Below are 23,655 nucleotides of genomic sequence, written 5' to 3'. Positions count from 1 at the left end.
TAGAAGAGCAGCCAGGTCAATGCAGAAGGAAGAAAGTGTCCCGCTCTAAGCCATGCTTGGTGAACTTCCCTTCCAATACCATGCTTTGCGTTCATTTTTTTTGTATGCATGACAGAAATGCAAGAGGGCAATGTGTATACAGTATTTTCAGGAGTACTGTAGCTAAAGGAGGAGAATTTTCTATAGATTCTTTCCCCAAAGTTCACAAATCATCTCAGCAAGATCCAACAGAACCTTCTTCTGCACTTGGGGCCTTTAAAAAACATGGTTCTACTTCGTAAGAAATGTCTCGATGTCTGGTAAGATCATTCTTCCACCTTTCCCTGTGAGGGAACACTATCACAGCTACTCCCTCAGCCTGGCATCTTTTTTCATGCAGTTTATGAACACTTGGAGATCTGTGCTGCTCTGGCAAGTCTGCCTGAAGATGGCCAAAAGATTCAGAAGTGGTACAGGGCAAATACACAAGCAGGCATGGTGTTAGACACACACATACAAACAGTGTGATAATGAATTCCCGTAGGAAAGCAAGCTTAAGAACCAAAGATTTTTATTTTTCCTCTAGATTTTAAGATATTTCAAATAACCAAACAGCAAAGTATGGTATCACCTACTCAGAAAAGCTGAGGTCATTCTAGTTACTCTTTCACCATCTGCCATATTTAAGCCCTCTGAGCAAATTGCAACCTGAGTACAATGCCTAATACACATCTGGCCAGATAGCTAAAGACGTATTGAATGAGGAACAAAACAAGGAACAACAGTTCAGCTGCAGACATCAGCTAAATATATTCAAAGACAGCAAGTAAACTGGGTTAGAAATAAAACCCACTTCCCTCATGCTGGGCAACTCTCAGAGCTGCGTTCCTGTAATAAACAGAATTTAAAAATCTGTCACACTCAGTTTGCTAAAAAATTGCACATTATTTTGCAGAAAGGAGCAGATGTAAAACAAGACCAATCCTGCACCACTAGGGCAGCATATGTAATGGTATCATAGCCTGCTGTAGTCAGAGCACTGCTACAGGAAGGTCAGCAGCCAAAGCAAGCCGACACAACGCACGTACCAGTGAACATTATCACTTTTCTAAGAGGCTTCAAAATGGGGGAGAACTGGAGGAAAGCAAAGAGGAAGAATAAGAGTAGATTTTCTTCCTATCTACTGGATAGATGGATGCACAGACAGAAAGATGAAGAATCAATAAAGAGATTAGAACTCTGATCTTTTGAAGATTTTAAGACTTCCACACACCTACAGCCTTTCCCACAACCAGGCACCGCGGAGCAGTGCTAAGGCTGGCCCTGCTCTGTTCTGGTTTACTGCTTGTTTCCTTTGATTATGATTTGTGGGAATATTTTCCCAAGCCCACTCAATTCTCCAGTCTTCCTAAAGAACACGTTAACGTTCATCAAACACAGTACAAGCATCTGCTCATTAGAAAACAGGCACAGATCAAGAACGCTGCCTGACGGTCCTGAAAGGGCTGTGGATTTGTGTATTTTCACCTTGCTGCCCACAGAAACATTTACCTTCAAAGGCACAGCCTGGCTTTTCTGTGCTCTTGAGTTCCCTCTCTGAGACCTGCACAGCTTATCCAGTACAAACACACCTGGAAAACTGCCTTCTGCCAAATTGCCTTTCCCCCCACCTTGCCGAGGGGTGCTAGAAAGCCCTCCCCAGGCCCTCTCCTTCCTACAGCAGCGCACAGAGGCTACACCGAAGGACATCCCTTCTGCCTGACAAAGTGACAGCTCGCCACCTGCTATGCGCAATGAGAATATCATTTCCCAATTCACGGTTATTGCAATCACCAAGCACAATTATTCACTTATTGTACCTTTTCTTAAAGGGTCTTCTCACAACATATAATCCATTTTAATTAATTAATTTTTGTAATTTCAAGAAATCTACAGGGCTGTTGAGCGAGTTCAACTCTTGTTAGCAGAGAAGGAAATGAAAACCTCACCGTGGTGCAGCTTAAATACACAGATGACAGCTGTTTCTATCCAACAACAGGGTTCCTAGAATTATTACAAATTTTGTGTCACTTTAAATAACTAGCTATATAATAAGCTCACAGCCTTCAGAGAGTAAGGACTAATGCATAAAGAGAAAATACAGGCCTGGTACACTGCATCTGCTGGCAGACAGCTCTCAAAAGGGATACATTACCTCTCTGTGCCAAACAGGATTAGTTGTGTTACTGATGATGGTCGACCTTCTTTCCTGGCCATGATGAGCAAATGTAGGAAATGTACTTTTCTTGCCTGGCTGAATGGACATCTTTAGATAAGGATCAGGGTTGAAGAACATGCCTTTTTTAAGTCCAGCTGCTCTAATATCTATGAAGCAAAACAAGAGGGAAGGAGAAAGGAACTGAGCAAATTAAAGCTAGTTCACAAAGCAGTAAATTACTACCCAGGAAATCAATTTACCATAAACAACTAAATAAAGCAACTTAAAACTACTCATATGTTAACTGGATCCGGCGTACAGAAGATAGTTAAAGCAGGAAGTCAAGTGTTTTCCCAAGAGACTAGAGGGAAGAAAGGTATCAACATCCTCATTTACATTTTAGCCCCTAGTTATTTGTAAAACACGAAGCATGAACTTGTAGCTCACCTATAAATGTTTTTCTTAGTATCTAAGGTATTTCCACTCTTAAAAAGAAAAACCAAAAGCCACAGAAAAGAACCCTATCACATAGTGCTTGCTCTGTTTCTGGGCAAGGGGCTAAGATAAAAGACTGTATGGGAGGTAATGTAGCAAACTCACACTTTGCCGAAGTTGAGACTTTGATAAACATAATTTCAAATACTCATTATCAAGGTTGCTGTGGACTATGATGCACACTTTGCCCCACCACAGAAGAAGGTAAGCTATTTTGCATCAAAGGAGGCAAAGTTTTCTGAAAATGCTTTCTTCCTAGGGAAAGCTCAGTTTTACAGCCCTTGCAACTTGCAACAATAAATAGTCATTTCCTCAGGTGCATATTCTCACGCCTAACGACTTCAACAGTAGCTCAAGCTTCAACAAGAACAAAAAGAAAGAGGTATTTTTGTATACAACATTAACATCATAAACTTAAATTTCTCTTTTTAGGTTTGCTGAAGCACAAGATCGTTGTGTTTCTTCACTAGGTACTCCAACATGCTGCGTGCAGTCCTCATGACTAATGCAACTGGCACATACGTACTTAGATGAGCAGTTTATACATGCAGGCAAAACTCACTGCACTAAAATGAAATGCCACACCTGTGATTTCAGTAAAGCAACCAAAAAAAAAAAAAAAAATCCTACTCAATTTTCAAAATCAAGCCACACAGCAGAAATACCATGAAATAAAGAGTAATTGCCCTTAAAAGCGACAACTGTGCACACGCAACTGAGCAACCAAAAAATGTCCTGGGAAATATGTTGCAAACCTATCAATCAACATGCCTTCCAAAATTAATTTAGGGGACTCCTCAGGTGTGAGCCACAAACTTACACTAAAGACAACCGCTTTTTCAGAATTCAGGGAGTTTTTTTCATACTACTCTATGTGAGTCTACACAACCTATCAGCCAGATCCCAGGTAACTGCTGAAAGATTATTTCAAAAAGTGGGGTTTTTTTTCTGCTCTACCCCTACAATCTCTAAATCTGTCAGCTCTTCAAGATTCAGAAGCAATTTTTTTTCTGTCTTTGCTCAAGCTGAATATGCTTTAGTCTCACACAAGACTTCCTGTGGAATAAAGTGCTAATCAAAACAAGTGAAGCTGGTAGACTGTTATCGCTGCAGCTATTTTCCTGCAGTAACAGCTTAGCTCTGTTACAAGTAAAGATATTTTTTTTCCCCCTCCTAAACCACCATTCGCAGCTATTGCATTTTACTGCTTCAGAGTGGTGGAAGCAGCTTGCATTTTATTTAGAGGTGAATTTTTCCACTCTTCAACTCAGGAACTGTCCCTTGTGAAAACTGGAAATTTCTCCAAATTTTTCACGCTAGGATCCATCATATCTGTTCCTTTCACTCCTGGAGATTCATGATTCTGGTTTGTTTTCAACAAAAGTTCTAAAGAAATAACATCTTTCAAGCCACTAGAGTGTGCTCCTACAGAGGCTAATGAAGAAAAGCATTCCATCTTTGATGTTATTTAAAACTGCAATTTATTTTTTGTTTAACAGTAATTTCTAAAACACCATGTGGTGGGTTTTTTTTACCTGACAGGGTAAAGCTGACCAACTTTCTAGACTGCTGGGCTCCAGAAGCACCTTCATCTGTGCCTTCCACTCCCATCTGAAGAGGAGGAAAAAAAAAATAAAAAATAGAAATATACCAAAGTTTTTGATTGCTTTGGACATGCTTGAGGTTGATAATGCAATTGTAAGGCAGCATGCATGATCAGCTACTGCCTGTGACCACAGACACGCAGAGCTATGGCATTTGTTTCTAGGAAAGTATCTACTATTTATGCCACACTGTACTAATACACCAGGACTTGGAATCTTCCAAACAGAAGATGTGTAGGCTAATTCACGTGCAGACACTATTCATGGGAGAAAAAGAGACTGTATTTTCTTACAGATTTCCCTTTTGTAAAATATAATCAACACTATGAGCTGGTAATGCATACCAAAGCACTGAGCTGGCCAGTGACAGGCATATGCGACTTTTCTGACTTTCCACAAAGAGATAACTTACTGTGCAACAAAAAAAAAAAAAAGCAAAGGGATCAAAGAGAGACTAACAAAAACCTCCAGATCTACAAACAAAATCTCCTTCTAAATAGAAAAGTGCATCGAACATCTAAACATGAATATCGTCTAAAAGCTTACGCTTCACAGATTTTCAGGTTTGGTTTCTACTGAAATCCCTCATCAGGTAAAGCACTACTTCAAAATAAAAAGTTCAAGTATTATTGTCTTATTAATGTCTACTTCTTTCAATTAGCAGAAGAATTTGTCTTTCAAGACAGACACATGCACCCAGGTGAATAACCTATCATGACTGGAGCTATCTTTAAAATCAAATGGTTCTCCAGGTAGGCACTGCACTCACTCCCATCCAGAAGAGGTGACACAGCCTGATGGGCAAGCTTCAGCCAAACACCGCGCCGGGGATCAGTATTGGCCACCTGATCTATTGAACAATTAAAAAACCCAGGCTGAGTAAAACTCCCACACCTGTGTGCATAGACTAAGTATGTAAAGCAGTCTTGAGCAGCCTGAAGTTACCCGACTGATCAATGACTCTGGAGCTGTGGTAGCCGCAAGGAACTCACTTGCATCAACCGAAACCGTAATGATTCCCTTCTATATCGCTTTAAGCTATTTAATACCGTTAGCTTTCAAAAGCTTCCCACAACAAACAGCAATCACGCTGATGTCTCATCGGAATTGGCAAACACTGGGAATTTCTCCTGTGGCACTCACAACTGGAACACTGCATACGTAACAAGGAGCCAAGCGGTGAAGGCAGAGCAGTGACGCTGCGGCCTGACATCCCCCCGGCCCGCCGCAGCCCTGTGAGGGAGCACCCTGTGCCAGCGAGCACCGCGGCCCGCCAGTCAGCCCGGTCCCCCCACTGCTGGCTCCTCCACGCACCCCCATCCTCAGGGCCAGACACTTCTCACCAACGCACTCGAAGCGACCCATTTCCCACCCAGCACCACGCTGCTACGCCAGCCACTTTAAAGGGATACGTAAGCGGTGACAGCTGATAGTAAAATTCTGAGGGCACCAAAAGCAATGGGTTAATTCCATTGGGATCCGCATCTCTTCATCTACAGACGGATTCCCTGGAAGCAGCAAGGGGCGCGTCCCCCTGGGACGGTGATGCTGCCCAGGCGAGGCCAGAGGAATGCCATATATCCCAGTTTACTCTTTTGGGCTTATTCTAACATGCATTGTTTTCTTGTTGAAAGCAAAGAGGCCTTCCTCATTCTACACCTGTTTTCCTGCTGCATCACCGACTCCATTTGAATAACCTTGTTTGCATTGCTAGTCATTGCTTCATTTTACAGAAAACAGGATTTGTCCACAAGTCAGTTATAATCAAATTAATTGTAACAGTGCTCCCTAGTACTTTGGTTTCACTATATAACCTTTCCCTGTCCCACTGTGGTCTGAACAGCAATTTCATTTCTTTCTGCACCAAGTACAAAACTTCACCCCAGCATATACGCACTGTTTGTTGCCCTGCAAAGGCTACCTCATCTGGTGTAACGCAGCGTTTCTAATGCCAGATCAGGGCCCGTATTCCCACTAGTTCAAATGAACACAACAGAACGTTAGTTGCTTATCCAAAACAAAGGTGCACTGAAATGCCTGGTGTGCTACGCCGGCAGCGTGAGGAAAACCAGAAACCTGTCTCCCACCAAACCACATAAACCAAAACCGCAGAACGATCCAAGCAAGCAGGTAATTCGCTGCAGCTTAAAACAAGGGAGTGGGGCATCCCATGACTCTTACCACCTCCACCAACAGCTGTTCGGTAACTACAGACACAACCAGTGCCAAGAGAACAAGGTATTCTCTACTGCACAGTACTTAACTCCGAAACCATGAAGATGGTGTGAGGTATTAACATTTAACAACAGCTGTAGTTCCATATAACTAACCCAAAATTATATTTTTAGCAAGACTCATCCAAGCTGTCAACATGACATTCTCACCAGGGAAACTGAGAGCTCACTATTACTGGAAGTCCGTACTGTTAGCACAGAAATGTTTCTATGAAATTACACCTTCTAGCAGGTGTATAAATTCTGCACAATGCCAGGGCCCTGCCTTACCTTCCAAAGGAAAGAAATTTAAATAGCGACAACCTGTTAACCCCTCCAGATTAACCAGTAACTCTGAAATTCAGGTAGCTGCCAAGTGAACAGATGCATGTTCAGGGACAGAAGTTTAGATTTCCTTCTGTGCAACAAATCTCAAAAATATTGGTGGCTTGTATGACAAGGTCAAGAAAACACAGAAGTTCAAATGATTTCTCCATCCAACATAATCATGCTCCTTCTCAGCGACACAGTGCAGCTCATAGCCCATTTTAAGGGTTATTTTGCGATGCATTATTTCCTTTGTTCAAAATCAGGTTACCTTCCTGTCTTTAGTTTATAAATTGGTATTAAAGACAGTGGCTGTCAAGTTCATTAACTGTAACACATTTTCTTCTGTAAAATATCAAGAGTCCACATGCCTGCTGCAAAACCCTATTCTTCATAGTCACATCTTGGAGATCTGGCAACAATTAAATGATGCTATCACCTAGGTCTGAAATTCTAAGAGAAAGAAAAACATCTGGTACAATGAGATACAAAGTCTAGCATAGCACATACCGTATTGTTTAGCCATAGCATGCACTTGTATATAATGCACAATGCAGAAGTACAGGATCAGAATAAAGGCTATTTAGTCTGAATAACTTCTGCTCTTGTTCAGTGCTGCAGTTGTCAGGACACCATCCCGACAGATGTGATCTTAAATATTTGGCAGCTAGTATCACTGAAGCAAATGCACTGTGAGCCCTCACGTCAGCTGAAGAGCTAGCCTATTAGATAAATTATTTCCACCAACAGCACCTGGATGCAAGTTTGGAAGGTTCTTCTTCCACTACATATTTAAACTGAAAAAAAAATAAACCCATACAACTTTTAGTGTTTCAACAGAAAAAGTCCCATAACAAAAGGATTGCAACACAGTAATTCTCCGTGGTCACAGACTTACTAAATTCCAATGGTATATAAACATAAAAAATAAAGTAATTTTTGTAAGAACAGAGTTTTGTCCCAGTTTCATTTTTATAGTAACAATTGCTATCTCCACAACAGTTTCATTTCTAATATTAACAAATTAGAAGAAACAGAGACTTCTGATAAAGATTCAGTTTGAGTTATATAACCAATGTGAAAAATTTCTATTTTGGTGTTAAATTGCAGTGAACTGTAAGCCTCAAAATTGAACGCAAGCAAAATCAAATTCTCAGCACAAAAGATTTCATTTAGGCTGTGGACTTTTTACTGTTATTTTACCACAAACACCACAAAACCATGAAAAGTGTTTCTCAATTTTGGTGCTTTTTGTCAGGCAATATAATTTTTTGCAAAAAAATGGTAGAACTAGGATACTTATATTGATAGGTTTGTCTGAGAGTTAATATTATAATCTTATACAAATAAAATGAACAAACAGGCTAAACTTACCATCACAGCCGGGTTTTTCACAGTGATACATGGAGTAGTAGCTCGGAGGGCTCCACTAACACCATGGTAGTATTTAAAACAGATCTTTATTTCAGCTGAAAACAAAACAAAAACCGTATTAAACGCTTCATAAGTGACCTTAGGCAAAAGAGAGACAATGAAAGGAACACGTGCACACAGTCATAATTCACTTCTGTTTGCAGAGTTTGGGCAGTGACTGAGACACCTTCATTATAAAAGCACACACTGTAACTGAGCTATATTTTCTTTCAACCCGTAGAAAACTGGAAACCTGTCTTAAAAAGTCTGAATAGTGTTCAGCTAAAGAGCTGGTAAAAGCTGCCATTTATTATTTTTTAAAAAACATTAATTTTAACTACATTTCTGCTCAGGCGGTAAAAAAAACAAGAGATCATTTTTTTCATTTCTTCCCAGTTCTTGTAGTGAGATGTCCATGGTCACTACTGGATAAGAAATGTCCAAGTATTCACAAGCTACAGTTCACACAAAGCCATTTTTGTATGTTTTATACGCACCCAGAGGGAAAGAAATGAGATCATTATTGATCTCTGAAGACAAGTTCATTTTAACATAATAGGGTTATTGTGGATTGCTCTTTTCCAGCAGATTTGTAATTTGCAAATCAAAAAATAATTGCACGTATGCTTTATTCCTAAATTATTTAATCATATGAAAATGGAGATTTTTTTACACATTTTACACACACAGGAGATCTCTACAGCCTTATATATGTAGATGGATTTCAAACCACCGATGAAAATGTCTAAAAATACTGTATTTTGTATTAACTCCTGCAGATCCCAACTGGTAAAATTTCCCTTTCTGCGTGACCTTTCAAACCTTTTACTACCGTTTAGTTTGTCAAACGAAAAATACCCCTGATCCTGGTAAAATAAGAGAGTAAACAGGCACAACTTGAGGTTGAGATAAAATACAACAAAACACAAGTTCTAAAAGTTTGGCCGTTAGCCCTACCGATATACTGACGTTCTGGTAGGAGTGGAGATGCAAGTATGGCTGATCATGGTGGAAAGCTGTTATTACATTGGTCAGTGTACTCCTGAAAGCTGGTTTTATACAAATAGGATCCATCAGTCAATGATTCATCTTCAGAAATACTTAAACAGGAAATTAAGAACAGAGCAGCTCGTTATCTCCACTTTGTGTGCTGGGTCCTTCCATTACTAAACAGACAAAGACAAGCAACCTACCTAGTTCTGCAGCTTGTATTTGTTACTATTTCAATATAATCGGCTATGAAAAAGGCTTACTGAGACATTTTCTACTAGGATGATTCTTGTCAGACTTTGGAAGAAGTTGCATGACACATCTGAAGGAAGCTGGAACGTTCTGCACTGGAACACAGGAAGGGTAAACATACCGTATTTCTGGTTCCATTGAATGAAGTTTTGTTTGCTAAACTGCATTTACTGCAAATGAAAGGGCATTATGTTTGACCAAAGCCTGACATCCACTGTTCCTCTGCACTCTTCCAGCCCAGCAGAACAGCTATAATTATGGCTGCCCTTGATCCTGTGGGATTTTCCCTGTCTGGAACAATGCCTCTGGTTTTCTTTTCCATTGGGGTAACTCTTCTGTGTGAGGTTGATAAGGGTTACCTCTGGGTACAGAAATGGCCACAGGCAGGCAGAAATCACGGCGGCCAGCTCAGAACAGAGGATGTGCATGAAAGTCTTGGCAGTTCAGCTCCTCTGACTTGGTTCAACAACACGTCGGTACTCCTGAAGCAGAGAACTGCAATGTTTTGTATAAGGTTTTGAGACACGTACGGCATGTTCCCTGAGGGCTGAGGTATTTCATCTGCAAGATAAAATACCCACTTATCCCTGCTCAGAAGGATCAGAAATCCACCCTGCAAGTCTGCTCAGCCCAAAAGGATTATTTATTTATTTGTTTTTAAATTTGCTGCAGTTATAGGCCAACATTTATTTACTATCTTCCTCCCAGAACAAAGAGCAGGCACCTCAGAACTACCCTTCAAAGACAAATGTCTGGCTGACAGTGCCTCCAGGGATTTAGGAGGTGGAGGAGCTGCTGATCCCACTTCCTCCTCCTCACAGCTGAGTTCACACACAGTCAAAACACGCTCCATTTAACACCAGCTTTACACCAAAATTCAGTATGCAAACAGGATTTCTGATTACCTACAAAGGTTTATCAGACCTAAACATTAGGGGTCAGGACCCGCAGGTTCTTCCTAAACTGAGCAATTCTGCTGACCTACCAACAATGCTTACAGCCAAACAGACACACCAGAATTTCTAGCTCAGAGTTGGAGTTTCAGCACTTGCAAAAGTTGGCAGGATTTATACCAAGTGCTGGACTCTCCCCACTTTAAAACGCACATATTAAGTAACCAGGACTCAAACCCTGGGCGCCTCAACCACACTGTGAACAGACGACTACATGAGAGCATGGTAAGACAAATGATTCCACAGAGACTTCTGCTTTCTAGCTACATTGCTCAACCTTAGCGTGACCCAAACTTTGTTTTTCAGAGAGTTTCTGGAGCTGATGTTTATTCAGTCTACTGTCACTATCTTCTTTCAATTTGTGACTTCTGACAAGAACCTAGCATTGAAAAGCTGCCGCTTCTATCCTCAGAGAGTCCATAACGTGATGGTGGACAGTAGTTTGCTGTATGGTCTCAGTACACTGACAGATACATTCCCCTAAAGGCTGAAATGCAAAGCTCCCAGCTTTTTTGAGATTTCTTTCCCTCAATGTTTTCTATGAACATTTCAATACCTGTATGTGGCTGGTGATAGAAGAAAACAAATATTTATTCAAGAAACAGATCTGGCGACCCCTTCCATATAAACTAAATTAAAAAAAACCCCAAAAACCAAAAAAACAACCTTCAGGACTAATTGCTAAAAATAATCAGAAAAATCAGCATTTGAAAACCTGTCATGAAGACTTTTCCTCCCACTTCCCAACAGGAGCAACACTGATTTAGTTTGGGCTTTATACAGCACTGCACACAGGAATGGCAGCCCTGCTGTTAGCATTGTGTTGCGGGATTAACACAAGAGACGCCGTGCTTGAAATGCAGCATGAAATTGAAAAATGGGCGGCTATCCATCACATGCATGCAGATGTTGCCAAAGTGAATATGGGTTTGCAAGACTGGATCTGGTACACAGCAAGAATACAATCCCTTCACAGGGCCAGAGACAACTAAGTAATTCTTTTCGTGGCTAGAAATGCTAGAAACTGCAGTTAATACTTAACAGCAGAAGAAAACTCAGAGGAATCCTGTCAGTTCCAAACAGCTCAGGATCTAGCTTCTTGACATTTCTTGTACTGTGTTACCAGAAAAAAATGTGGATTAGAACAGTATTTTCTTGATGACTGATGGATTCCTGAGCTCCAAATAAATCGAAAATAGGTATCTGTGGCTGTTCCTGGTAGAACACATCTCAGCCTACCACCTGTAACTAAGGCCCCATAAAGACACAGACCTCTTCAGAAACAGAAAGTTCAATTATCTGCAAACAGGACTTTAATATTTAGAGTTGAGTTCAACACCATATTGATACAAAGGCTTCTCTGAACTGTTCAATATATAAACTGCACAATGTAAATAATATAAACTGCACCACAGCATGCGTCGCCTTGAGTTTTCCTAGTTTCTTTCACTTCTCCTGCCACCTTGCTTATATATGTTTCCTTCAGGGCAAAACCTGCACTTCTTTTTTCTTTCCTACTTCTCTCAAGAAGTTAATTAGCTTGCCTTGTATGTGATCGGTAATGGAAAAGTTCATAGCAGTAAATCCAGCAAGGGAAAGACATCTGTACCTGAGCACAGGGCTATTTGCTGTCTCATTAAAGAAAAATATGACATTTCAGAAGAAAAAGTATTTTAATTCATGGAAGGAAAAAATTACTGTACCTAGACCTGCGTTCTTGACACCACACACTCCATTGTCATTGACATTCCTCCAGATATCACACAGGCCACAAGAAATTACTTCTTCATTTAAAAATTAGACAAAAATGAAATTGGGGTATCTATGATTCTTTAAGAGTTATCACACAGCCATATAAAAAGTGATATATATGTTAATTAAACCGAACACTCCATAAAACCATAATCTCCTTTAAAAGTCAATAGCTGTTATCATTTTATAACCATAGTTCAGATCCATTACATAAAAGTGTTGGAATTAACAAAGGTTTCTGGGACTCAAACACTGACATTTGAATTTCAAAAGAACTCCTGCATGACATTACAGGGTTGTACTTCCCCCTACGGACCACACACTCTTGCTTCTTCAATAAGAGAGATCAGCTTACACCAAATAACAGCTTCTTTTTAAAACATCGCTAATTCCCCCAAGTCCTCCACTTTAACTGCCTTTAACTTTGCCCAGCAAAAAATTGCTTTAAGATAGAAAGATACATGAACTTGGAATACATAAAGACATGAACGTAATTCTGGAAGAATGCGTTCTTTCTAGAAGACTGATAATTCAGGAAAACAAATGCATTCACTGTAAAAACATTTTGCTCCAGATACACCCTAGTCAAATGAAACGCCTGTGTTAGAGGCGGACTCTCCCCACGCTCCACTGAGAAGGGATGGGCAGAGACACCTCCAAAGGACAAGTCAAATCCTGGCTGGGTTACAAGTCTGCGGAGGTGAACAGTGCTCCTGCTTAATGACATGGAACCGGCACAGCAGCTAATACTTCCTGGCCACCGCAGCTAGATGCCAGAAGTTACCTGGGCTGAATCCACGGCGCTCTGCAGATATAATCATATGCCCTCCAACATTCAATGAAGAAAAAGCTGATGCCACTAACTTACCTGAAAAATATGAGATCATGTTCCACAAAACTTATTCCAGAAGACTTTATCACTCTAACGAATTAAGTCACTCACATTCAGGCTTTACAAAGCTATAAAGGGAGATACAATCCAAGGAAAGGCACTGGGTTAAAACCTGACTTTTCCCAGCTGAACCCAAACATCTCATCAACAGCTGAAGGATTTAGAAGTGCTCTGCACATCCTGCCAGTTGAATTCCTTTTCCTTAGCATGCCAGTTAAGCGAACGCAACCTTTTTGTTTGGACATTCAGCATTCTATTCTCTGCATCACTTTAACCACATACCTCGATTACTTCCTACTGGGAAGTAGCAAACACAGCAGCAGAACACAACCACCAAAGCCAGCTGCCTCCCAGTACTTGCTGTCTCTCTCAGCAGGTATATCATAGAACTTACTGGGCAGGAAAAAAAAAAAAAAGAAAAAAGAAAAAAGAAAAAGAAAGAAACCAACCAAACCTAGAAAGCGACTTAAGATGGCTTACAGAAAGATTTTTAAACCAGGATCAGCAACAGAAAATGTCCCAGTGGTGTCTCGTTATCTAACCTGCCTCAAAGGAAACTGCTTGGACAAATGGTTGTTCAGGTAACAGAGCCCACCTATCCCCGCCAGCCCCACTCCGAGACGTTCTTACTTACAGCCACGAGCGCTGCCTATTATATTCCAGTTTGGAAAGCATTTAATTGTAATCTAACCTTTAAGAAGAAACATTGGGGGTAGTATGTGCCGAAGGAAGTCAACAAGGCTTGCCACAAGTGCAAAACATACAAGACCCAATCCTGTTTCAGTTATTTGTGATACTCAAAAATAGCTGTTAAGAGACAACAGATATAAATAGCAGAAGAATAAAAGTAGTATTTCTAACTCAGTGAATGTGTTTATAAATAGGGTAGGGACAATAACCATGAGTCCCCAGACAGCACTGAACGGGCGCTGGTTGCAGGGCACTACACAGATGAGTGTTCCAGGCTCAGAACAATTCCATGTGAGAAAACCGTGACCTTCACAGAAATTAAATTAAATGATTAAAAAAAAATAAAGAATGGATATAAATAATGCATTATGTTAACAGAAGAGCCAATAATAACACTGAGATTTTGGTCAAAACCACTAAAAATACTAAATTGTGCTCATATATCTAGTAACAACTCTTTGCTACAGCAGCCCTTAAAAGCTGAAAGCACATCAATTATTAAACTGATTTTTTTCCCCGTCAGCATATGTTAGCTTTTTTAACAAAGATGGGAGGTGGGAGTCCACCCTGCTAGCTACAAAGTACGGCAGTTTCAGTCTCAATACACCATTTTTGCAGAAGTTTTAATTTCGTGGATGCAGGGACTGAACATGGAGAACTCCACACAAAACCTCACTTGCAACAGGACAGCTTTGTGACTTGTTCCCAGCGGCAGAAAACAGCCCCTAGCCTGGTTTATGCCCTAGAACACGTATGGCTTTTAACTTCTGGGGACTTTGCATATGGAAGTGTATAAGCCCCAGCTACTCTGATGGTGACTGCACTATACTCCATCTCCCTCCCACAGCACCTCCAACACGACCCGTCCTTCCCTATGCTGCAGAAAACTGACTCAGAAGCTGCAGTTTGTAAATGAGCAGCAGCTTTTATCAAGCAGTCTTCATAAAACCCATGCTTCCTTTCACATGCTTTTTCTGTCACCAGCCTTTCCATGGATCATTTCACTCCATCTTTCTGCTAGCTCTGTTCTCCATAAGGAATGTCACCATCTCCGTTCCGCCACAATGCCCCAAAGGGAGTCCCTGCCATCCCAAGCTCCCACACCGCTACACCGAGAAACACTCCCCCATCTAAAATCACTCCTGGGGCAACTGCAGCTTCTCTTGCACCAGAGACTAAAGGTCCTGACATACTTTTCAGGACCCGAACAGTCTGATGCCACGCTAAATACCAGATGACCATACCAAATAGGAAAACATTAAGCTATGTTGCACCTTTGCACTATTGCCAACTGCTCAGAATACTCCTCCTTGAACTTGTCCTTTCCTTTAACAGGAAAAGGATGAAAACTTCTGGATGGAAGGATGGTTGTGGAGCTGTGGCCATATTTAGCAATCCTTCTGTAATTTACACAGCAAACAACTTGAGGGAGCTGTGTAGCGAGTCACTGTTTTCCTTCCCCCACATTTTAGTCAGCCTAGCACAGGACGCTTTGAAGCCACCTCTACTACATGAGTACAGAAACGGCATCTCAGGCGTATGGATGCTCAAATTCACCTTCTTGAATCTCTAAAATGACTGAGTTCTCTTTCATGCTTACGTGACACTTCTGTTCCTCCCCAGTGAAAAGCAAGAGGAACACCTGCCTCCATACTGGCTGGCTCGGCAGTTCAGAGCCACTCACTTTGTCTCGAGGTGACAGCTTAAGGACACCAGCTGTTTGTGATGGTGAGCTGGACATCATACTTTGCAAGTATTTTCTTTGTCCTTCGCATATTCTTCCCTTCGTCCCCTCCCTCAGCCACTCCCCTCAGAGCTTGCTTGCATTTCTGGAACACATTAAATTTCTCATTATTTCATTGTTCATTCCTTTGATTCTCCCTTCTCAGGGTAGAGTCTACAGAAATTTTTTGTGTTGATTTTTGTCTAAAGCAAGTCAGAGTTTTCTTTGATCATCCCTGTTTTGCTCATTTTTGGATGCTTTGGATCAATTAATGTCTGGTTTTAGTATGAAGATGATGAGGCTCTCCCTGCCCTTCTTTCTGCAGGTTGCTTGATCTGAATAGAGCAGATGGCAGACTATGCCTTTACGCGTTAGTTGCTTGGGAAATAAGAGATGCTGAATCCATAGGGAGGGAATTTAAGAGGAATAATCAGAATGACTAGAAAATTAAGTCAGAAGACTGCAGATACACAGTAATACGAAACTCAGAAAAATGCTTATCCAAGGCATACCTTTAAACATAAGCACAAATTCCACAGACCTCAGTGAAACTATTAATAAGTTTACAATTACACTCATGGAAAAACAGCTCCCCAAATCAAGGCACAATATGCTTTTCTTAAAAGATACAAATATGAGAACTGCCGAAAGAACCTGAGACCCAGTCTAGCTGACTCCCACCGATTAACATTAATGCAATTAAAATGAAAATACTCCTTCTGCATGAGATTCATTTGCATATGGCTTGTTAGCAAAGCTATCATCCTCTGCACTTTGCCCTACAGAGATGTCACATTGCTGGTGAAAAGATCTCTCATGTCTCTAAGTTCCAACACTGCTAGGGAAAAGACACAACCAGTTCCTGGGATAACATGAACACCGAGTGATCTCAACCCACCATCCAACATTAGTAACTCCTGTTCCTTTCCTTGCCAAAGAGACAGACAACTTCAGGCCAGTTCTGACTGCAAATCCTGACGGATTACTGTAGTTACTAAGTGTAACTGTTACCACGCATCGTCAGTTCTCATTGCCAGAGCTGGTTCAAGGCTTCTCATGCTCGCAGCAAACATCCCTCTTCTCTCCTTATGTATCGGTAGAGCAGGGAGCCTGCCAATCATGCAGGTATAGCATGATAGGTGGTGGCAATTAAGCATCACCTGTGTTCCAAAAATGAAACAGCTCCAAGCCAGAAAACCCTGGAGTGACATAAGCCCAGCTCTAACTCAGTTATATACCCAGCTTACCACCAGCCTGCTGGAGCTTCTCTACATGTCGGAGCATGAGCAATAAATACCAGGAGGACTGGGTCAACACTAATGTCGTCATGTTCAAGAGGGAGACTTGCAAATCTCTGCATCACTATGGTCTCTGAACAGACTGGCAAATCACAGAGTGGTTTGGGTCGGAAGGGACCTTAAAGACCACCTAGTCCCACCCCCTGCCCTGGGCAGGGAGACCTTCTGCTAGAGCAGGGTGCTCCCAGCCCCGTCCAGCCTGGCCTTGAACCCTCCCAGGGACGGGGCACCCACAGCTGCTCTGGGCAGCCTGTGCCAGCGCCTCGCCGCCCTCACCGTGAAGAACTTCTTCCTAGTATCTAATCTAAATCTGCCCTCTTTCAGTTTAAAACCATTACTCTTTCTCCTACTGCTACAGCCCCCACTGAAAGGTCTGTCCCCAAAGCTGCAGCCCTGCTGAAAAGGAACTGGGCTCCGGATGGACGCAGAGTTCAGTAAGAGCCAGCACACACTCTCATTGCAAACACAACCAACCACCTCACAGGCTACATTGGAAGGCGCGTGGCCAGCAGATAGATGGAACTTACTGTCCCCCTCTACTTGGTAGTGGTGAGGAAGATTTGAGTGCCTTTATTTGAGTGCCTAGCTTCAAAAGCATGGAGAAAATTGAGAGGGGACAGCAGAGGGCTACAGAGATGGATGGAATGGAGAAAACATGACTTACAAGAACAGGCTGAAGGAGCTGGCCTCGTTTAGCCTGGTGAAGAAGAGGTTAGGGCAAGACAAGTATTATAAACTCAACTCTTCCCAGTTTATCAGATTTTAAAAGGGGCAGTGACCCCAAATATAAGCTTTAGCCATTCAGAGTGGGCACCGGAGAAATCTTTTTAGCTGGAACAATCCTGCAGCACTGGAAAAGGTTACCTGCAACATATGTGAAATCTCTGCCTTTGAAAGTTTACAGCAACACCACGCTTTACAAACCACAGCTGACCAGGTGGAGTGTTAGTCCACTTAGAGCAGGAGGCTGCAATGCAGCCAGCACTCCTGTGCTGTGATTAGCCTCCAGCTGAGTTCAGATTGATCCATTTACACATTTTGTCCATGCTGGTCTCCCAAACACTGTTGATCTTCTCATTCCTTGAGAAGCACGGTCAGGTTGCTAATGGCCTGATGCATGTCATTGCTGTGAGGGGTAAATATGACAAACCCCTAATACCATGACTTTTATCTGGTATACTCTGCCCCTTAGCAAAGGTATTTCTAAACACAAGAAATCTACAACTGTAGATTTCTTTCCAAAGTCTGGAAAATAATGGCAGATTAAAGCATCAGAGATACCTTAACTTCAATAATCAGGCACATATTTTCTAGGGATGTTAGCCTCTCCATTTGCCTCTCCCTCCTGCTCCCCTGCTATGATAGTGGCATCACAGGCAGTGCTAAACTGAGCACAAATTGTATCAGCACCATGGCAGGAGAAAGATGCTAACAGGGGAGCTGAGTTTGCCTCTGTGGCGGGCACAGGCTGGGCAGTGGCAGTGTCTGCGGAGCACAGCGAGAGCCCTGACAGCACGGCTCTTCCCACACCGCAGAGGCATTAACGCTGTAGTCGCACCTGAACTGTGCAGCCACCTGCTGCGTTTGCCTGAGCTGTGATTTAGTGATCTGAGGAATAAAAAACAAAGGGGGTGGGGGTGGGGGGTGAAGCAGCTGCCTGTAGTTGCAACAGAGTCAGTTCACCACCTGTAAGCCACAAGATAAAGCTCTACTGAGCAAATGTGGTCACAGATCTGTGGAGCCTTCTAGTATAAAAAGTGGAATCAGAAATTCAGTGAAGTGTTTCAGTGCAATTTTTGGCCTCTCACTAGAAACACAAGTGTCACTGGTGGTATATTTATCTGCTATACTATATGCTATAGCAACATATGCTCATAAATATTCCTTTACAGTTCTCAGCTGCTGCATAATTGCTTGTCTCCAGTTCATTGTATGGCAGCAGAACTATTCATTAGTAAAGCTAACCATGACCAAAGAATGCATATCCTGCACTCTTTCAGCTGGTTAAGAAAAGTGCAGTTAATTGTGAAATGCTAAGTCGGTCGCAGCTGATTTTAAGTCAAAACTTCTAGTTCTTGAAGCACTAGTCTAGGTTACTCACATGAATGGAAAATGTTCTTCATTCATAAGGAATGTTCCTCATCTCCATTCATTATGGTGCAACACATAACCAGCTAAATCCTACAAACATCCTTGAAGTCAAACTGCCCACATTGGCAACAATGCTATTAGAGTATACGTACAAGAAAGATGAGGCAATGAACATTTCTAACGTACATTTTGATCTGCTTTAATATACCACTGTCTTTGGCACCAGGAAAGTTAATTATCTTGATCTTCATTATTTTCTTGATCTTCAGCTCAATATTTTTTTCCTGTGATGAGCTCCTGAAAATTAATTTAATGTTCTCCTATTAAAGCTTGCTGTCTTTTTTTTTTTTTTTTTTTTTTTTTTAAGAAATGTGCTGCATAACGCATAGGGTAACCTGGCAAGATTCCATGATGAGTTCTACAAATAAGATCTGAAAATTATTTATAGTACAGCGTATACAACACCTCTTGAAATATGTGTATCGCTTTTATATCGGTTAATTAGAATAAAAACTTCTGCCAAGACCTACAGTTAGAAGCACTGCAGCATGCACTAAAGTAATAAGAGTGGGAGTATTTTTTATTTTATTTTTTTTTTTAACTTACGAAGATTCATTGCTGTGAGGCTAAACAGGTGGTAAAGCAGCTCACAGCTCTTTTGGTACCGATTGCCACTTTGATGCTTGGCACATCAGAGTTTCCAGCAAGCTCAGACACAACATCCTAGGGTTAGAATATCAATTTCTTTAGGGGAGATATAGATATATATATAATATACGTTAGATGGTAAGATAGCTCCTTTTCATCAAAAAGCAAAAAAAAACCAAAGGAAAAAAAGGCAAAAACCCAAAGGAAAAAAAAATTTTAAAAAAACCCACCACACAGCAGAGTGGCTTAAATTCCTATAAATCCTGGTCGCCTAAAGGAGTGACATAGCTGGCCGATTTTAAGTTTGGCTACCAATACTCCTTATGGAGTTCAACTGAAGATTTTTTCTGCCACTCACACAGAGACTCTCAACATTTCAAAACTGCCTAGTGCACTTCCCAGCAAACCAAAAATTCAGCTGTGAAATCCTGATGCAACTGGACAGGAGGCTGGCACTTCCTAGAGACAAATCTAACCTTCATACTAACAAACATTAGCAAGTACTACTAGCTTATTACATTTTCCTTCATGTGCATTTACTGCTAATGTTTGTCCAGCCGAAATTTTAAACATCTTGGGAAGGGATTTCATCTTTCAAAGCATATATACTGGATGACATTGCACAAGGCAATTTCTTCCTCCCTTAAACTGAAGCAAGCTGTCCAAGATCATCCTTAGAATACAAACGTACATCTAAGCTCAACTCCATTTTTTTAATGTCCAGCAAACACACTAGAAAATGCTTCTCCTTAGAGCAATACAATCAATTAGTTACATTTATCAGAGGGACTGATGAAATGAGTATCAAATGCCACGCTTTTAATTTGCCCTGACACAAAGGCATGCTTGCCTTTGGATATGCACTGGGTAACTAGGTACTCACACTCCATAAAATAGGGGCCAGGTTCAATTCGCCATACAATTTGTCCTTTTTGCGTGCCAGTCACTCCCCGATTCTTGGAATCCCAAAAATTGGCTGGAGAGTTCTCATCTGAAAAAGGAAAGAAAAAAAATACTTTGTCAAGTAGTATTTATAGTAGTAGTTTTCTTGGTTTTCTGTTTCAAGAGGCCTAGAAACAAATAATGACTTGTATTATTAAAAAAAAAAACAACAACAAAAAAAACCCCAAACACAACAACACAGAAACCAAACTAACTGGCAAAAGATAAATGGCTTCTCTTTTACAGTTGATACTTAGATCAATTTATGCAGAGTGAGCAGACTGACACACAGCCAAAGCAAATATATGGTTTCCTGTAAGACGTGACCTGCCAAGATAAAGTATTAAATTCCAAAACTTCCCTAACTCAACAGAGATGCTATTGGGAACATATAGCTGATTGAAACTTCACCACGGAGCTACCAAACTGTTTTATGGAGCAATCCTGCTCTGTGATGTAAAAATTCAGCATTCATTTCCTAGCTAGGAAGTACGGAATTGCAACGAGAGATATCAAGACTTCAGTTTTTACTACATTCCTGTGTTTTAGAAACCGGCGAGAATATTTTTATACATACACCAAATATTCAACACTTTCAGTTTCCTGACAGGTACAGTATTATTCCCTATCAGTGAAGTCAAGTTAGTTAGAGGCTCAAAGCACAGAACTGTCACTTAGCAAGCCAAAGATACACACAAGAGATTCAGCAAAATACATTCAAACGAGAAGGGAGAAGCAAACAGTGTCTGCAGATCAGCTTAGCAGTATCGGTACCCTCCCCTCTTGAACTAAGCCATTTGTCCTCGCAGTAACAAACACAGGTCTTGGGGTCTGTTTTTTATTTACCAGCCTGTATTCAGGCATCCGGAACACTAAGAATGAAAGAAAACCACAGTGAGAAGCTGCCTGAAAGGGCACAAAGGTTAGTTATGATGACACAGAGGAAGCTGACATAAATCCAACGTAACTCTTTTGTAAAGGAAGTTCTTTGGCAGTATGCATTATAACGTTTTACAAGTGCATGTAGACAGCTGTTTATTAATTAGACAGTTATATCTGTGACCTCAAATACAACATCCTAATTCTTTCCAGCGGTACTTCATATCCCTTCGTTTTAAATGAAAAAAAAAAAAAAAAAAAAAAAGGAAAAATATCCTGGTTTATTACATACATTACATACATTTCATTACAGTGTGTTCTACAATCTTAAAAAGACTTCACGAAGAACTCAGTCTACTTTGGGGTTTTTTTGAAGCTCCCACCCATCCAAGCATGCTTTCTTTGTACTTCAGTAAGAACTCCCACATAAATAAGATTACAGAATTGTCACCTACATTCAACAACCTTTATTTTAGTGCTATTTCTGAAAGAATAACACCACAGCTTTGTTAATTTTATCTTAAAAATAAAAGCTTACAGTAAAGCTTCTCTTTCTCTTTTTCCTTCTGACTGCTCATCTCAGCGCATGCACAGGAACTCTTACTGAATCACAGCTAGCGCAGCCTGTACATCCATGGCTCACCGAGCCGGCAGGCCAGGCAGCACCAGGCACACCATCACAGCTTAGCAGTGAGCTACGCACCCCCTCTGCAACAGGGAAGAGCTTTGGAGAGTCAAGAGGTGGCCGTGGCAAGCTGCTGAGATTTTTTATGCCTCCAGGCGTAGGTGACTTTGAGAATTTTTAGAAAGCTGTGATCCCCAACATCATGATGAGTCCAGAACAGTTTTATAATTATCTTAGCGACGATGACAAGGGACTTGGGGTTTCTCCTAATGCCTCAAGCATGTAATAACCTCAGGCTTAACTTTTCGTGTGGAATCAACATGATAGTACAGAATCTGCACACACCATCAAGGCAGGCACACAGGCAGTAAAAGCTTAAAACATGCATGCTTTTTCTTCATTACAGCAAAAAACTTTCAAAGGTAAACAAATCTGTGTCTTACCCATGCATTTCAGTTTTTTCAAAGCTATATAAAGAGGAACCCAAGGTACAGCCTGTAAATCATCCTATGGGTTTTAAAAAAAATAAATCTCTTGTGTGTGGTTTGCAATGACACTCTAACTGAAACAATACACTGTTCACTTATTTATTTATCCCACTATCACCTTCCACAGGCAGGACTCTGGGAAGCCATGAGATACAGCTTAACTTCCAGCAAATCTACACGAGCGCCTATTTTGGTCCACCATACAAACTTGATTATCCAAACCTTCGCTACTGAAAGCGAGCAGATTCTTTAAAAATCCCAGTTACCCGAAACACAGATAGCTTTAAATTTTTCAGTGTTCTCATTATGTCTAGGTAAATAAGGATGTACTGTATGACAAAAAAACCCAAAAAAAACCAAAACACCTCCCCTCACATGCTCTAGTTCTTCTGAATTTCTGCATTTAATTGGCTGGGGAAGAGTCTATTCATAATGCTAAGCAGAAGGACAATATTTGGTATATTATAAACATAAACATGATTTTATTTATTTTTATTTTGTTCAGCAAATCAAGGAACGCTGAAGCAATGAAATATGCCTTTAACAGTGAGATTTCCAGCACTGAGGCACAAGAAATTGTTCTTTGTTTTTTAAAATCAGTAACCAAGTGAAGTCAATGGTAATTTTTACAGACACTAGTGTGCCTCAGTAAAGGTCCTACATTAATTTGAGTTTTAAATTCTGAGCTGATAGTTCCAAGAAAGCAGAACATTTTCTTACACCTTATTTAATAAAATCCAATGTTTAGAGAAAATGCCTGGATTTTCAGCCCTTTCACGAAGGAATAGTCTCCTCTGCAGCAATGAACACTAAATCATCAATACTCTGCCCACAGGCACGCTGCCATTGCAACAGAAGGTGGTAGAGACAGAGGAATGAAAAATGCTGACAGACCACTGCCTGTCAGCAATCGACTCAAATTACAGAATTTATTTTGGACAGCTTTGATTTTCTTCTGAAACAGATTTTTCCCCCTAATTTTATGATGTTATTCACATAGGGGGAAAGAAAACATTACTAATGCATATGGAAAAATAACTTCAAACCTCAGTAGTACATTGAGTTTTAAACAAAGAAACTGCACAGAAAAAAAAAAAAAATCAAACAGCATGAAAACATTAAAGTACATAATATTGCCAAAACTTACTTATCAACATTGCAATAAAAAACTAACTTAAACAGTGACAGTCTCAGTAATATTGAG

The 23,655-nt window shown here is 40.8% G+C and overlaps 1 protein-coding gene across 1 annotated transcript in view; it reads right to left on the bottom strand.

Annotated features, from left to right (window-relative positions):
* HECW2 (HECT, C2 and WW domain containing E3 ubiquitin protein ligase 2) overlaps positions 1 to 23,655 on the bottom strand; it is a 176,318-nt gene that overhangs the window by 70,341 nt on the left and 82,322 nt on the right. The window contains exons 3-6 of the mRNA XM_055719209.1: positions 20,401 to 20,508; positions 8,190 to 8,284; positions 4,207 to 4,282; positions 2,174 to 2,343 (exon numbers count right to left, since the gene is read on the bottom strand). Of these exons, the coding sequence (XP_055575184.1) occupies positions 2,174 to 2,343; positions 4,207 to 4,282; positions 8,190 to 8,284; positions 20,401 to 20,508 (449 nt within the window). The remainder of the gene's footprint in view (positions 1 to 2,173; positions 2,344 to 4,206; positions 4,283 to 8,189; positions 8,285 to 20,400; positions 20,509 to 23,655) is intronic.

Source organism: Falco cherrug, chromosome 8 (genome assembly GCF_023634085.1).
Source record: "Falco cherrug isolate bFalChe1 chromosome 8, bFalChe1.pri, whole genome shotgun sequence".
In the NCBI taxonomy this organism is placed as follows: domain Eukaryota; kingdom Metazoa; phylum Chordata; class Aves; order Falconiformes; family Falconidae; genus Falco; species Falco cherrug.
Note: the sequence above shows the minus strand (reverse complement) of the source record. Positions and strands in the feature narration are given on the sequence as shown.